General features: G+C 37.5%; 1 protein-coding gene across 1 annotated transcript; it reads right to left on the bottom strand.

The window, feature by feature from the left end:
* Positions 1 to 475: 475 nt before the first annotated feature.
* LOC107831708 (uncharacterized) lies at positions 476 to 1,833 on the bottom strand. The gene is made up of 3 exons (XM_016659496.1): positions 1,507 to 1,833; positions 913 to 1,464; positions 476 to 763 (listed from the first exon to the last, which is right to left on the bottom strand). Exons 1-3 carry the CDS (start codon positions 1,831 to 1,833, stop codon positions 476 to 478), a joined length of 1,167 nt encoding a protein of 388 aa, XP_016514982.1.
* Between the last annotated feature and the right edge of the window lie 16,505 nt (positions 1,834 to 18,338).

Below are 18,338 nucleotides of genomic sequence, written 5' to 3' on the forward strand. Positions count from 1 at the left end.
TGGATATGTTTCCAATGCCTTTAGCCATCCCTTTTGTGCTCTATTATTGATTTGCTTTTGTTCTTTAGCAGAGGTTTTGTCGAAAATTTGCATCATTGAATGCCATAAGCATTGTGATACTTGAGGGTGTATCACAACTTGTGCATTAGACTCGACTTCAGTGCCCCATGCAATCGATCTGGGCATTCTGATCATATGTTCCCTGCTTATGCATATCACGATATCTCTTTCAAGGTATTGAGTACCATGTACTAATACCACCCAATGAAATTGACAATCATGATAAGTCATCTCCACATTACCATTCCCTACACATAAACACCAAATGTTAGTATAATAGAAGATCATCAAGATCTCTTCCCATAAGATTCGACCCTGCTGATTAGTTAAGTCCATTCCGTTTCTCCTCCTCATTTTGCCTTTGTTCCACTCCATATTTATCTCTTTTTTGGCTTTGTTCCTTCCCCTTGTCCTCCTAATTCCTTGCAACCTTTACTCTTATGTAAGGACATTGCATCTTATCTTCGTTAATGATCCTCCTTCCTTTTGAGTCCAGATCCCAGAAACCATGGCACTCAGTATTTCTTTCATCTAGAGCATAATTGGCAATGTGGTCTGCTAATGTTTTCCCTTCTCTGAATATGTGAGTGACCTTGATGATACTTTGTTCCTTCAGTCTTATAATCTCCTCTACATGTTCAGTTATATACCAAGGAGGATTCCATGATTCCTCTATAATGTTCTTTAATAGAAGAGAATCTGTCTACAACCATATCCGGAAATAATTAAGACTTTTGCACATCTTCAATGCCTCCGCAATAGCTGCTGCTTCTGATACATTATAAGTTCCTTCAGAGATCTCCCTTCCTTCTGCATATATCAAATCACCTGCCTCATCCCTTATGCATAAACCAATTGAACTCCTCCTGGGTTCCCTCTACATGCTCCATCCGTATTCACTTTGATCCATCCTCTTGAAGGAAATTCCCATAACACTTTATCATATTTCAGTCGAGGTGTGTATTGCTCTATCATTGTCAGTAAGTCCAGCCACTTGTGAGGCACCTGTAGTCCTGGCTTTTTCAGTTTGACCAGCGATTGCAAAGTATATGACACTTGGTAAATAACTCTACTCACTGACACTGCTTCTCCATATTTCAAACTGTTTCTTCTTTTCCAGAGTTCCCATACTATGCATGCAGGTAAAGCTTGTAATACTGGCTTCAATCTAGGTACTATTGGTGCTGTCCAACACTTAGTAATTGCTTGATGTAATGACAACCCATCTAATGCAATTCCTGCTCTCCTCATGAAGTAACTCCAAACACTTCTAGCTGTATTTGATGTGAAGAACAAATGTACTAATGACTCCTCCTTAGGATCAGCACAACACCAACATTTAGAAGGCATGGAGTATCCTAGTCTACGCAAGAAATCATCAAGTGGCAGTTTGGCTTTCCACACCTTCCATAGGAAGAATGATATCTTGAAAGGTAAACCTTATACCCATATCATCTTGTAAGCTAATCTTGGGTTGGCTCTTCTTCGCAGGTAATCCCATGCAGACTTTACTGTAAAATGTCCCCTTGTTTCAAGCATCCAGAAAGGAGTATCTAACTGTGAACTTTCAGTTGGTGGTCTAATGTTCTGCACAATGTGGTGTGCAAAATCTTCAGGTAGGCTCTCAAACATTTTATCCACATTCCACATACCATTTTCAACCAGATCATTAACATTATGAATATCCTCATCGATGCCAAACTCTGCAAGCACTTGGAAATATAAGGCTCCCATCTCAGTCCAATTGTCGAACCAGAATTGTGTTGATCCCATTCTCAGTTTCCAGTAGATTTGGTGCTCAATCAAATCCCTACATTATAGCATTTTTCTCCACACGTGGGATCCACGCTTCCAAGGTACAATTACTGCATTTAGTTTCTTGTAGTACTTTTGACTAATAAATGCACTCCATAAAGTAGGCTTAGTCCTGAAATTCCACCACAATTTGCAGAAAAGGGCCTTGGATACATCATGTAGGGACCTGAAACCTATGCCTCCCTCCTCATAAGGGTGAAAATAGTTATTTCAAAATCAAGATGGAAAGTGAGGTGCATAAGATTTGACAAAATCGACTAAGTTTGCAGAAGGTTCATATTCCAACAGGTTTTAGTGAAAATGAGTAAGGCATTTGGGAAAACACAAAGCATGAAAGTCGTAGGACTTTGAAAAAAATTTCCAATGATATATTATGGAGCCCGAACAGATCTCTGTGAAAAACGACTATTCATGGTCTTCCTAGAGAGAAGGGAATACTCAGATGCAATGCAAATTTTTTTTGTAAGTCCAGTTAGTGATTTGAAACCCAAATAGTCAGCATGGGATATAAAAAAGAAAATTAGTTTGGTAATGAGGGAAAATTGTATAATTACCACAGGGATTATGTATAGCATGTGTAAGAAACACAAAGTGAGTAGAATGATCACCGAGCTTAGTTATTGATGATAAAGTGATCAAAGAAAAGCTATAAAACCATGCCTATTTATGTGTTATGAGGGTAAATCCATTGCACAAGACTCTAATTGTGGAGTACAAGTCAAAGACTTAGATAGCAATAATGCTATAAGTGTTTTCAGGAAGTGCTTAGAATGATAATCAAGTATGGGAAGTGTAGCTCATGATTGAGACAAACAAGAAAACTATGGTGAAATAAGTTCACCGCTTAGCCAAGCAAAGAGTTTGGCTTTTGGATTCTGAAGATGGTGGAATTATTGTCCAGAACAGAATTTGTTCTTCCTTAGTAGCCGAAGTGAAGAAGAAACGGTTTGATGATCCCTACGTGTTGCAGTTGAAAGGGTAGATTCACAAGTATAAAACGATGGCTTCTGAATAAGGGGGAGATGATGGTACTTTGAGGTACCAAGACAGATTGTGTGTTCCAGACATAGATGGACTTAAAGAGGGGAAATCATGTTAGAAGCCCATAATCCCAGATATTCTTTCCATCCAGGTTCCCCAAATATGCATCATGACCAAGGAGATTTATTGGTTGAACGACATGAAAAAAAACGTCGCAGACTTTATGGCCAATTGTCCGAATTGCTAGCAAGTGAAAGTCGAGCAGTAGAAAGTCTAGTGTTTTCATCCCAAGATACATATACTTTTGAGTGGAGATGGTAAATATGGAAATTTATAACGGGATTATCTTGCTCATTTTAAAAGCATGATTTGATTTGATGATCGTAAATCGACTTACCAAGTTAGCACACTTCTTGCCAGTAAAAACTACAGATTCAGTAGAAGGTTATACTGAGTTGTACATTCAGGAAATCGCCTGATGTATGGGACTCCGTTGTCCATCATTTCGGATTGTGGTGCTCAGTTTAAAATGAACTTTTAGAAGTCCTTTAAGAAAGGATTATGCACAAGTTTTTCATCCTCAGAAAGATGGCCAGGCAGAGCGCATCATTCAAACAATTGAGGATATGTCCTTTATATTAAAGTAATTGGGATAATCACATATCTCTCGTTGACCTTACTAATAATAACACCTACCATTCTAGTATCAAGATAGCACTATGAGAGACTCGGTATGGGCAAAGGTGTAGATCACCAATTGGTTGGTTCAAAGTTGGTGAAGAGGAATTGTTGGGACCAAATTTAGTCTATCAGGCAATGGAGAAAGTTAAGCTGATTCAAGAGCGTTTGAAGAAAACTCAGAGCTGCCAAAAGTCCTATTCGAACGTGCGGCATAGAGACTTAGAGTTTCAAGTTAATGATTGGGTGTTTCTGAAAGTTTCATTTATGAAAAGCGTTGTGAGATTTGGGAAGAAGGGGAAGCATAGTCTCTGCTATATTGGGCCATATAGATTCTTGCGAAGGATCGGTCAATTAGCTTATGAGTTGGAGTTTCCACCATAATTAGTGGTGGTACAGCCAATATTTCACGTTTCATGTTATAACATTCAAGTTTCCAGTACTCAGATACTCATGTCAGTTCAGTACTCAGATACTCATGTTAGTTCAGTACTCAGATATTCATGTCAGTTCAGTACTTAGATACTCATGTCAACTCAATATCAGATACTCATGTTAGTCCAATACTTAGACATTTATGCCAACTTAGTACTCAGATTACTCAAATATTCGTGCCAGTTCAATATTCATATATCCATATTAGTTCAGTATTCACGTATCCATGGAAGACCAATATTTAGTCAATGCAGTAGTCATTCAGTTTAGTATTGCAACAGTTCAGTAATCAGGTATTCATTCAGTTTAGTATACAAGTGTTAATGAAAGTTCATGTTTCCACCAGACCCGTTTAAGGTTCGAAGTTAGCAGAAGTTACAGTCAGGACAATCATTCGAGGAGGAAAGATCCCAAGGGGGAGATAATATAACACCCCGTAAATTTGGCTCAGGTATGAATGAGTTAAAGGAGTAGTAAGGTTATATTTTGGGCATGTAAAGTCCCATCGAGATGATTATGGGTGAAAATAGTTATTTCAAAATCAAGATGGAAAGTGAGGTGCATAAGATTTGACAAAATCGACTAAGTTTGCAGAAGGTTCATATTCCAGCAGGTTTTAGTGAAAATGAGTAAGGCATTTAGGAAAACACAAAGCATGAAAGTCGTAGGACTTTGAAAAAGATTTCCAATGATATATTATGGAGCCCGAACAGATCTTTGTGCAAAATGTTATGCGCATTTTACAGAATAGTATGCGATATGCGCGCCGGTAGCGCACCCTTAGCGCGGCCGCGCTAATTTTGAGGCAGTGTTACTGCTGTTTAGCGCGGTCAGTAGTGCGGGCAGGCCTTCAGATGTACAGGTGCGCTAGTGGGGGTCGTTTTAAAGCTATATTTCGTCCCCCACAGCCCCAAAACATAAAAACTTGCTCTAGAAAGAGAAACTCTCAAAAACCTAACTCCTTAAGGGTCCTCCCACCACCCAAGGTAAGTTCTAATGGTGATTCTAAGTTAATTTCAATATACCAACATCTTATTAACATGGGTAAACCCTCCATATCATTAGATATTCATTTGGGGCATCATTGTTGAGAGAAGAAACCCTAGAACTCGAATTCAAGAAGATTGAACATCAAAAAGGTAATGTCTTTACCCTCTAATTGATTCTAGCATTGGATTAATGATTATTGACTCATCATGAGATATGAGTTGATGGGTTTGATAGAAAAACATGAACAATTATAGGTTTGGCTTGTTGATTGTTGATTATTGGTTAAGGGTGTTGTTTACCTTATGGGTGATAAAGAATAATCAACTATTTGAGACTTTAGAATTTATCTAGGAGCAAAAGAATGGGTTATTGGGTGTAGAGACACCATTAATAAGGACTATGAAGCTTTATGCCACCAAGTGTTTTAGAAAATGCCTAATTGACCAAAACATGAGTATTATTGCTAATACGGAATCCATTTGACTTGTATTGATATATATTGAAGTTGAAGGGGTTGGCGAATGTTGTATTATGCTCAAGAGCAGGAAGTTAAGGTATGTGAGGCTAACTCTCTATGTTTGGGAATATTAATGATTCTCCCTACACTACATTTCTTTTACGACGTATCAATTGCCTCATATAGTTAAGCCTAGTTCCTTGAATAGTTGTAGAGCTTCTATTCTATAGCTTCATAACTCGTTCATGACTTTCATTCTGAACGTTGTAAGCTCAGTGTGTATTCAATATAGACTTGAGTTTGATGCCCCCGAGTCTTAGTATAGATTACTCAGTATGCCATAAACAGTTGAAGTTTCAGTGTTCATAATCAGTTCAAGAATACATGTCTCAGTCTAGTCCTATTCAGTATCCCAGTATTATGTAACTCAATGTGATTCAGTATTTCACTATCATATATTGCAGTATGATTCTCAGTTCCTGATTTTAAATCCCTGAATGTTGAACACTTGTACTTGGGCCGAAGGTCACAGTTTATGCTTTATGCATCTTTGGGCCTGAGGCCACAGTTTATGCTTTATGCATCTTTGGGCCTGAGGCCGCAGTTTATGCTTTATACATCTTTGGGCCTGAGGCCGCAGTTTATGCTTTAAGCATTTTGGACCTGAGGTCGCAGTTATGTATACGTATACTTGGGCCTGATGCCGTAGTTTGTGCACATATATATATTGGGCCTGAGGCCGCAGTTTAATATTCAGATAAACAGGTTGTTCATCATTCAGAAGAGGGAGTATTCATATCCTTACTTCCTTTCAGTTCAATTATTAGTCACCGTTCAGTTATCAGTTATCATATGAGTTACCAGTTATCAGTTCAATTATCAGTTATCAGTTCAGTTATCAGTTATCAGTCTAGTTATCATTTATTAGCTATCATTTCATTTATCAGTTATCAGTTATCATTTTAGTTTCAGTTTCAATAGTTATCATATCAGTTATCAATTATCAATTCTCAGATATCAGCTTAGTTTCAGTTTCAGCATTTATAATTCTTTCTTTCAGTTGCCTTACATACCAGTACAATTCAAATGTACTAACGTCCCTTTTTTGCCCGGGGCCTGCATCTCACAATGCAGGTAATGATTTACAGGTCGACGACGTAGAGCGCTAGGATTCTCGTACCAGCTATTTGGTGATCCCTAGTTCTTTCGGGGCATTATCATTACTTTACAGCCTTTCAGTATTTAAAGATAGTCAGTGTTTTCAGTACTTCAATAGAGACTTCATAGACTAGAGTAACAGTTAGACAGAGTCTCAGACTTTCATATTAAGCTATGTTGGCTACAAATATGTTTTAGAATTATATTAGTATTTCCGCACTTTGATTTATATCATCCAAACTTTCAGTATATCAACATATGTTAGTTTATCTTCCGCATTTAGTATGTTATGATATCACATGTTGATTCAGTTAGCCAGTTGGTTCGCTCGGTCACATGCAGTTAGGCACCGAGTGTCGTGTTACGTTAGGCCCAGGTTCGGGGTGTGACATACACAGGCTAATAAACTTAACGATAAGAATTAACAACTAAGAAAAATTATGTGCTCAAAAAAAGAATAACAGATCCAAGCAAAGAGGCATATTAGCACATATCATCTAAATGGAACAATAAACAGAAAAAGTAAACAAGATAAAAAGATTGGACCTTTTATAGATGAAAGGGTTCTTCAAGTAATGGCACTGCTTATTGATGCATGATTATACAACAAAAATAGAATTCGGACTGTAGCCGGAACCTTGAAACTCCGCAATAAAGAAACAAAAAATTGAGTGATTTGTGATGTTGATTGGGGACTATTTTGCTAAAGCATTTGGGGATGATTTATGGTGGTTTATGGCTGCTTTTGGACTGATATTTTGGCTAGGATTTGCACTGTTTTGAGGCTTGCTCCTAGAAGAAAAAGGGAGTGAGTTTCATTTTTTTGTGCCCTCTTCTCCTTTTTTTTCCGTCCGTGTGTGTGTATTTTAAGTAGAGAGAATGAGGGAAGGGGGAGTGGGGAACATGTGAGGGGGACAAGGGAAAGTGGGGTAAGGAATAAAGGAGCATGGGGTAGGGAATAATTTTGTAAGTGGAAAATGAGTGTATGGTTAGTGTAAAGTATGTGAGGGAATAATTGTGTTGGTGGTAAAGTATGTGCTAAACGACGTGAGGGAGTTTAGAAAAATCTAAGAGTGGTCAAAAATTAGGTGCTCACAGCATGCCCGTCTTTGCTTGGAAACATGAAGAGTTTTGATGCAAAGACAAGATGAGCGATATGACTAATTTTTGAACATATCTTTATTCGAAAGGGAAGAAATAATGATAAGAGAAAAGAGAAAGGGTGCAACCGAGTCTTGGTTTTGGACAACCTTCATATCCCGGGATATAGGGGAATCAAGTCGCGTGTAGTTCAACCAGAATTATGGAATGATAAGTTGAGAAGTCGAGTGAGGTTCCGTCGATGCTCCGGTCCGTAAGTCTGTTATTACATCAAAAATCAAAAAGAAACTAAACAAGCCTATCAGCTATGAGTTAAAAGATTCTATCTATGAGTCTTTTGAAACTTGTCCTTGATTCTTGACTGGTTCTCCACGCAGACTCTGATCTGAACCTTGATGCTTGCTAGCTATAGGTGCTAGTTCATTCTTCTACGACTTCTTCTGATCAAAACGGAAAAATGCAATGCTCGTGAATTCAGTCATGTCTTGAACAATCCACATTATTTTATTTGCTTCTCCATTTTGATACTTCTCTTGGTCATCTTGAACCCTGCACCTTGAGGTAAGACCTGCTCAGACACCAAAACAAACAAACGAACGAAATTTTTCTGCCCCAGTTTTCCCTAGGAAAATTTTGTGAGTTATTGTAATAAAATTATAAACTACTTTATTAAAAGCAATAAAGTGTCGAGATTGGTGTACCCTAGGAAAACATAATTCTTCAGGAATGGTGTATCCTGATTGTCTAAATGGTGTCTCAACTAAGGATTGGTGTACCTTATGTTGGAAAAACATGGATAGAGAATGGTGTACCCCGTATTAACAAAGATACTAGGGAGTGGTGTACCATGCATTTAAGCTCGACTCAACTAAGGAGTGGGGAACCCTATGTTGGAAAAAGAATAGTTAGGGATTGGTGTACCCTATACTGGTAAGGAGACTAGGGAGCGGTGGCCCTATGTATGAAATAAAATCAACTAGGGAATATAGACCCTATATTGGAGAAGGAGACTAGGGAGTGGATACCCTATGTCTAAAATAAAATCAACTAGGGAGTGGAGACCCTATGTTGGAAAATACAGCTAGGATTTGGTGTACCCTATGGTAAGGAAATATAACTAAGGGTTGGTACACTATATGATGGAAAAGGAATGTAACCAGGGGTTGGCACCCTGTATTACGGAAAAAATGTTGAATCCCTCTTAGTGAAAAAGTTCTACCTACGATAAACTACGAAAAGCAAGCCTGAGCAAAGAGTACTTCTACCCGAAAATAGGTGCAAGATGCCCCTAGGCGAAAAAGTTCTACCCGGGTTAAGCTACGAAAACGAATCCTGGGCGAAGAGTACTTCTATGTGGAAATAAGAGCTGGATCCCTTAGGCGAAAAGGTTCTACCTAGTTTAAGATACAAAAACTAAGCCTGGGCAAAGAGTACTTTTACCCAGAAATATGAGCTGGATCCCCCTAGGGGAAAAGGTTCTACCCAGGTTAAACTACGAAACCTAAGCCTGGGCGAAAAGTACTACTACCCGGAAATATGAGCTGGATCCCCTTAGGCGAAATGGTTCTATCTAGGTTAAGCTGTGTAAAACAACCTAAGCGAAGAGTGCTTCTACCCGGAAATATGAGCTGGATCCCCTAGGTGAAAAAGTTCTATCTGGGTTAAGCTACGAAAATTAAGCCTGGGCGAAGAGTACTTCTACCCGGAAATATGAGCTGGATCCCCTTAGGCGAAATGGTTATACCTGGGTTAAGCTGTGTAAAACAACCTGAGTGAAGAGTGATTCTACCCGGAAATATGTGCTGGACCCCCCTAGGTGAAAAAGTTCTACCTGGGTTAAGCTACGAAAACTAAGCCTAGGCGAAGAGTACTTCTACCCGGAAATATGAGCTGGATCCCCTGGGCGAAATGGTTATACCTGGGTTAAGCTGTGTAAAACAACCTGAGTGAAGAGTGCTTCTACCCGGAAATATGTGCTGGATCCCCCTAGGTGAAAAAGTTCTACCTGGGTTAAGCTACGAAAACTAAGTCTGGGCGAAGAGTACTTCTACCCGGAAATATGAGCTGGATCCCCCTAGGCGAAATGGCTATACCTGGGTTAAGCTATGTAAAACAAACTGAGCGAAAAGTACTTCTACCCGGAACTATGAGCTGGGTCCCCTTAGGTGAAAAGGTTCTACCATTAAGCTGCGCAAAAACAACATGAGCGAAGAGTACTTCTACCCGGAACTATGAGCTGGATCCCCCTAGGCGAAAAGGTTCTACCTGGGTTAAGATGAGGAAAAACAACTTGAGCGAAGAGTACTTCTACCCAGAACTATGAGCGGGATCCCCCTAGGCAAAAAAGGTTCTACCTGGGTTAAGCTGAGGAAAAACAACCTGAGCGAAGAGTACTTCTACCCAGAACTATGAGCTGGATCCCCCTGGCGAAAAGGTTCTACCTGGGTTAAGCTGCATAAAAACAACCTGAGCGAATAGTACTTCTACCCGGAACTATTAGCTGGATCACCCTAGGCGAAAAGGTTCTACCTGGGTTAAGCTACGTAAAAATAGGAGGTGTGAACAATAGTGATGTATGCCAAAAGTAAAAGAAAAATGGAGATTTTAAGGAGCTTACGTTGGTGACATTCATTCTTTTAGAATCACCATTCTGCATGCTTTGTTCCTGCTTCAAACAAAGAAAAATTTGTCAGTTTTCCAAAGTGGTGGTTGGTTTGTGGCCTTGATACGCTGGATAGTTTGATTCACGACCACTGTTGTCGAAGAACTAATTTTGTCAGCGTGGCACCGAGATGCTTGACTGCTCTGTATTATTTTCTGGAGACCTTGGCTTTCAAAACTTTTGCCGAGATGGTTGGCCATGTGGGACTCAACCTTTTCAACTTCATTTGCCTTTATAGGCACTTCAATTTGATTTTCTCCTTCCAAGAGTTTTAATTTCGAAGCATCGGCCGCCATGGCCAATCGATGCTGACTTATGCCCCCTGACGAGGCTGGGTGCCTTTTTGCATATTAGCTTGTATCAAATGAGAACCCTGTAAATCATATTTATCATCCTTTCTTTGTCTTAGTTTCGGAATAGAGTTAAACCGAAAGGGATTCAAAGAAAACAAACAATGGAATGGAGAATGAGTTTAAAACAAGGAGTGTCCCTTTCGAGGAAAGGAAAGAAGGATTTATCTGGAGTACATGCGGACTTCAATGAACATGACATGTCTTTTGGACTAGATGCTTGATCTGTCTAAACCGTCCGACTCTCAGAAACTCATCACAACTTTTGCTTCAAAATCGAGAAACCTATCCAGGACTCTGTCGATGCCGATGGTTGTGAGAATCCTCTTTTTGATCAGGGGCGCCCTTTGTGGGTTTTCACGAGCTGACCTCTCTCATTTCTCTACTCACCATCGCCTTATAGTGCTCTTTGCGAGTTTTCACTAACAAGACTCTCTCATTTTGATTTCTTTACTTACTGTCGCCTCACGGTACCCGTGTGGGTTTTCACCAACAATACTCTCTCATTTTAATTTCTCTACTTACCGTTGCCTCACGGTGCCTGTGTGAGTTTTCACCAATAAGACTCTCTCATTTTATTTTTCTCATTTGATTGCATTGGATCCAAGTAGTTGTATCCTCCAATTTTGGACATCTTTACCGATTGATCGGAAGGACTTGAACATGACTTGGGGTAAAAAAAAGTTTGGACTGAATTACAACATTGGAATCTTTCAGGCAAACCATCGCCGAACCATTATAACATCTGCCCCAGTTTCACTTTTGGGGGAATTTGAATTTTTATTTTGGTGTGACTGAACCCCAAAGAGAGACTGCCTACGTATCCATTCGGAATCAAGTCGAACGTAGTTCAGAGAACTTTGCTTCTGTTTTGTTTTGTTTTCTCCTTCTTTTTCCTTTCCTTTTCCTCTTTTTTCATTTTCTTTGTTTTTTCTTCCACCCTTTTTTGTATTTTTTTTTCTCTTTTTTTAATTTTTTTTTCAAAACTATTTTTTTAATAACACTTTCAGGTTCCAAAGAGGGTAATCAAAGAAGAGCAACCGGCTCAAAGGGTTTGCAAAGGGTTGATAGTGTTTGGGTAGCAAGAATGAAAGTCTTCGTCATCCCAACCGGAGAATATTAATACTATATGGAGGACCAAACATAGTACCTTTTGGCTACATTTGCATTGACAGTTGTTATAGGGACATTTCCTTCGATGTGTCCCAAGTATAACGCACTTTTTTGGCAGTACTCTTGTTGCAATGTACGGACCTTTCCAAACTGAAGCCAATTTTCCTTTAGCTATTCCGATTCTTTGTTTTATTTCGTTGGACCTATCTTCATTACAACCTACTCTTGATTCGTTATTCCGAGTTCTGACAGCGTTTCACGATCTGGGCATGAAGTCCGCAAGTATGTCATGTTATTGAAATCTGCATTTAACAGAACTAAAAAAAAGAATAAGAAAAGTGACAAGATTAAGAAAATAGACATTCATGGACAATGAAATATTAATTTCATTTGATTTTTTTTATTTTGGATTTTTTATTTCAATTTTTGAAGGGTTTACATCGGAAAGTAAGACAATAAAGTAAAACATCCGGATCACACCCTGAGATAATCCGGACGCAGAAAGGATAGCAAGACCGGCTACCGAGACTCCCGTCTGACGGGGAACTTTCAGGCTTGGCGACCGTTTTTTTTTTGTTTTTGTTCTTCTGTCTTGGCAATGGCTGCAATGGCCTTCAATGTTGAATCAAATTCTTCATCTTCACAAATCTTTTCGACTATTGGCCCGATGTTGTGTGCAGGCAACATATTATTCATCACATCAAGAGCTTCTTCATCCTGAAAAATAATTCTTTCAGCTTCAATCAAATCTTCAACTGCCCTTTTAAGGGTCCAACAGTCCTATGTACTGTGTCCCACTTCTCCAAAGTGGTATTCACATCTAGAATCAGCTCGGTGCGAGGGGGACTCGGGGTTCGGCCAGTTTGGGGCCACTGGCTGCAATAGATCTAGCCTGATTAGCTTTTGGAACAAGCTTGAATACGATTCACCAATAGGGGTGAACTGATTCTTTCTGAAAGGATCTCTTGGGCGAGGATTGTATTGAGGATCATTTGGTTGAGGATTATATGGAGCTTGGTAAGGATGTCATTTCTGGGAAGTGGAGCTCGGTTTTGCAGATAATGTTGTAGTCGCGGGTAGGGTTGCGCGTTCATTACCGCATAGGGAGGCGGTGTCATGGCATAAACAACATGTTGATGGGGATAATAGTGTTGTGGGACCTTAGGAAGAATGTATGATTGGTTGAATGACCTGTGGCGCCCCCTCGAGCTAGAAGCTATCATGACTCCCTCTTCTCTCCTGTTTGTATCACTTTTTTTTTCTTTTTTTTTCAATATTTTTATATTTTTTGGTTTATTTTTTCACTCAATTAATTCTATGGCTATGATCGAATCCGATGGGGATTGCCTACGTATCATGACGCCGCATGAATTAGATCTTACGTAGTTCGGAAAAATCAGAAATAAAGTAAACAAATTAACTCTCATTCTTTTTTTTACTGATATACAAAATAACTCCATGAAAGCTCCTAACAAGGAAAATATTTTTGGATTTTCTTTTTAGAAAGAAATACTTCAAAAAATAAAGATATTTTTTGGATTTCAAATTTTTTTATTGAATTGTTGAAAGAAGGACTTCTAAAGAAGAGCAAATTTTTTTTTTTTTGTTTTTAAATTTTGATTTTTTTTTTGAAATTTTTGAAAGAAAGACTTCTAAAGAAGAAATAAAACATTTTTGAATTTTGAAATTTTTCCTTTTAATTGTGAAAGAAAAACAATATTTCGGAATTCAATCCTTTTTTTGGAATTTTTGAAAGAAGTTTTCTTTTTTGACTTTTTTATTTATTTTTGAAAGAAATTATTTTTTTTTGATTTTTTTTTTATTTTCTAAGGAAAGATTTCTAAGAAGGAATTAAGGAAAAAGAGAATATGTTTGGATTTTTCTTCTTTTTTTTTTGGAAAATTGGGGGTCGAAACCGATGAGGTTTGCCTGCGTATCTCACATTCGGTGAGAATCAAACCCGCGTAGTTCGGTCCAAGACTTGGAAAAACGGATTATTTGTACCAAAAACGAGGGAACGTTTTTTTAATCTTTTTTTTCTTCTTTCGCTCAACTAATTTTCTAAATCCGGTCAACAATGTAAGCAAGCTTTCCAAATGATGTATCAAGTAGCACATAAGTGGACATGATGGTCTCAAAGAGGATACCTGTCTTATACGGACCCGGCCCCTGTGCCGAGTTTCGCTAAGTTAAATGCACGTGATGCACATAAAACGAACCTACTAGGGATATCCGGCATGAGGTTTGTTCTTCTAGGTTTAAATCCTGGTGGAGAAGATATCTAGACTGGCTTACTCGAGCAGACAACTTGAGCCGAGGAGGGTCAGTGTATCGGTAGCATTGCTTTTCGGCTTAACTGGTGGTGCTCCCTGCCTAAAAACATGTGTGACTAAAATCCTTCACCGAGTGACAAGCACCTCGGCTATCTCAAAGAAAGTGGGCTATGTCAAGCAAATGCCCAATTTTTAATTTCAAGAAGACTCAGAGGGGGTGTGTGAGAAAACAGTTTATATGTACATTTCAACAATATCAAAATGATAAAAAGCAAACGGGTAGCACATTAGGCACAAATAAATCACAATATTTACAAAATTAATAAAGCCAAATAAAAAGTCAACATGTACAAGCTCGAATTCTTATTATGTATATTCCCCAGCAGAGTCGCTAGAGCTGTCACACCCCTTTTCTACCCTCCAAAAGATAATGTGTTATTAAGGATTGTGGGTTAAAGAGTTTTTCCAATTGAAGTGACAAATTTGAGTAGGGATTATTTTATTTACAGAGTCGCCACTTGGAATTGATTTTTGTCGGTGTTCCAATTCACCTTTTATTTGAATCCTTATTCAAAGGAACGTTTGACTCTATTATTATTAGTCTGCAAAAATAATGTTCGGGTAAGGAATTCTTTTGACCGGGGAGAAGGTGTAAGGCATTCCCCGAGTCCCGTGGTTCTAGTACGGTCGCTTTATTGACTTAAACTTGGCTTAAATTAATTTTGGACATACTGTGATTTATTGGTTTTCATGTTTTATTGTCTAGTACCGCTTAATAATTAATCAAATTTTATCAATTTCGGCTTAGGAGCGTGTAAGCACACAAGGTCCTTTTATCATGTGCGTTTAAACCATGGCACGAGTATGAACACATGGCTAAATGTAATTTGTTAGTTAGAGAGTCAAGGAGCGGGAATGCACACATGACTATTTTATTAATTGATATTAACCAAGGATCGTGCAAGAGCACATGGTCAACTTTTGAAGACACGCTTAAAATTGCCTAAGCATTTTAAATTACTTATTTCGTAAGTTAGGATTATTATGATGCTCAAGAGTTATGAAAGTATTTTATTTAGTACCTACCACAAGTCAAGAGAGGATTATTAAAGGATTAATAAAATTATTATAAGTCAGTTAAAACAATGTTAGAAATTAATTCGACCAAATGATAAAACTAATGTTAGGATCCAAATACATTAATGTTACCATCACGTTTTCCTCATCATTTTTAAGTTCTATTTTTTTTCCCTAAAATTTTCCTTTTAGATTCTCACTCAACAATACAGGCTAATAAACTTAACGATAAGAATTAACAAGTAAGAAAAATCATGTGCTCAAAAAAAGAATAACAGATCCAAGCAAAGAGGCATATTAGTACATATCATCTAAATGGAACAATAAACAGACAAAGCAAACAAGATAAAAAGATTGGACCTTTTATAGATGAAAGGGTTCTTCAAGTAATGGCACTGCTATTGATGCATGATTATATAACAAAAATAGAATTCGGACTGTAGCCGGAACCTTAAAACTCCGCAATAAAGAAACCGAAAATTGAGTGATTTGTGATGTTGATTGGAGATTATTTTGCTGAAGCTTTTGGGGATGATTTATGGTGGTTTATGGCTGCTTTTGGACTAATTTTTTGGCTAGGATTTGCAGTGTTTTGAGGCTGATTTTTGCTGATTTTTCGGTGGAATTTAATTGCTAGTTTTTAAGGCTTGCTCCTAGAGGAAAAAGGGAGTGAGTTCCATTTTTTTTGTGCCCTCTTCTCCTTTTTTTTTCCGTTCGTGTGTGTGTTTTAAGTAGGGAGAATGAGGGAAGGGGGAGTGGGGAACATGTGATGGGGACAAGCATGGGGGACAAGGAAAAGTGGGATGAGGAATAAAGGAGAATGGGGTAGGGAATAATTTTGTAAGTGAAAAATGAGTGTATGGTTAGTGTAAAGTATGTGAGGGAATAATTGTGTTGGTGGTAAGGTATGTGCTAAACGACGTGAGGGAGTTTAGAAAAATCTAAGAGTGGTCAAAAATTAGGTGCTCACAATGTCGATTATTTTATATTTTATTTTTTAAAATTTTAAATTGGGTCATCTTCTCTCTTGTTTAAAAAATTCACAAATCTGCCACGACTGCTCCTTAACACTTAGACCCACTTCTCTCCACCAGTGGAGTAGCCACCTTATGTCAAGGTGGTCAAGCGCACACTCTTCGCCGAAAAATTATATTGCGTATATAAGTTAAGTACAACTTTATATGGTTATATCTTATATTTGAACACTCTTAACACAGTTGAGTGAGACAGCCCTACGGTTCAAGGTTTTCAAAGTGACGTGTGATTTACGGGTTCAATGTTCTGCTTATTTTGTTTGCCAAAACTAAACGTAAACCACCATGTGTGGTCTATTTGATTCTTTTTCAATTTAAAAAAATTTCTAATAAAATAACTTTTAAAACTTAAAACTTGTGTAGTAATAAACAACTAATCTTGAAAGTAATATTTTAACTAAAAGCTACTTTTAAAATAAATTTTATAATTTAAAAGTCAAGCTCTCGAAAAATTTCTTCAACAAAAGCTCTCTATAAAGTACAAATTCTCTCGACTCTCTCTTTACTTTAGTTTTATGATTACTTTTATTAGTAAAATTTCAAATGTTGTCCTTTTGTTATTTTAATTTTGATTTATAAAACTATAGTTCTTAATTTTTTTATTGTTTAGCTAAATGTTGCGTAGTTTGATTTAAAATTTTTGGTACACCATTCATCGACAAAAAATTTATTGACTTATTTAAAGTTAGAACATCCTTGGCAGAATTCCTTGCTACGCCACTTTCTCCCCTCTCAGTTCTTCTTCTTATCAAATAAACCCACCATGACTTTTCATATCTCTTCTCGTTGATTAGTTTTTAGCTTTTTGCATATTTTTTGTCTGAGAAATTGTGATTAGATTCAGATATTAAAGCTTTTGTTAGCTCCCCTAAACCATTAAAGCTTGGCTCAAGCTTTTGCATAGAAGATTATATTTTTTTGCAAAGAAGCTTAGCTTGAGTTTTTGCGGTGGCGAAATTAAATTTTCCGGACAGGTGAAATTTTTTGAAAAATTTCTCAACCATTAAAGCTTAGCTCAAGCTTTTGCACATAAGCACATTCTTTAATTTTGTTAACGGGTGAATTTTCAAATACTGAATCGTAAAGTTATTAATCTTCTTCTCTAGGAAATGTACTTTCTACCTTAATATTACAACCTCATTGCTTCAATTGTGGGAGTAGGAATGGCACAAATAGAAAATTGAAACAAGGTGATGGCAGTTAATTGTGATTGGACTCTTACCAAAGAGAAATGAAAAACGAGGCGAATCTGGGTTCAAAATTTCTGATTCTATTTTAGTGGAAAAGATGGTTTTGTGGGTGTTTTTCTAGTAATTTTTGTTAGTTAATAGTGGCTTTATCTTTAAGTGAAAGGTGTGAGAAGAGGCTATGGTGGTTGATGGTGAAGAGAGGAAGAAGACGGCAGCCATGGTGGTTTAGATGGGGAAGATGAGGGGTATAGTTGTAATTTTAAGTGTTTTATTTTATAATAAAAATAATAATACATGCCAAGACTTTATTGGTGTGTGATATTACACATGTTCTCTAGAAAGGTTGAGTGCATAAGGTTATTTTTATCCGCAAAAAATGCGTAACAAGGATTTGGTCCACAGTTTAGGGATAACTTATGTAATTTGCTTAATTTATATAATTTTATTTAGCCAAAATGAATAGGGTGAAGATGAGTCATAAGTGCAACCCCCCAAAAAAAAAACAATAAAATAAAAAATTCAAAACTACTTGTTTGCGTTTTTGTTAAACTATACAAATGAGTAGATAAAACATAATACATTGAACAGGTTAATTATGTTTACAATCAAATAGTTTTGATTATCTTTTTTTCCCCTACATTCTTGGCAAAATTCTTTTGTGGATTGATTTGAGCTAGCAATATAACCCAAGTTGACCAACCTTTTTGATATATTGACTTGACTTACACTCATTTTAACATTTACATCAAAGCGAATGTGAAGAAAAAAAGATTAATCTCATATTAAAGTCAGATTTTAATGGGGATATCACAATTATTCTATGTGGTGGGGTGCCCACGTGACTCGTGATGAGGTTTGATTATTCCAAGTCGAAATTGCGGTCTTCACATTGTCGACCCAACCTTTTCGATCAAATTACACAGACATCGTCCAATACCAATGGTAGAGAGATTAACTCCTACCT

The sequence above is a fragment of the Nicotiana tabacum genome, chromosome 8, assembly GCF_000715075.1.
Source record: "Nicotiana tabacum cultivar K326 chromosome 8, ASM71507v2, whole genome shotgun sequence".
Classification (NCBI taxonomy): domain Eukaryota; kingdom Viridiplantae; phylum Streptophyta; class Magnoliopsida; order Solanales; family Solanaceae; genus Nicotiana; species Nicotiana tabacum.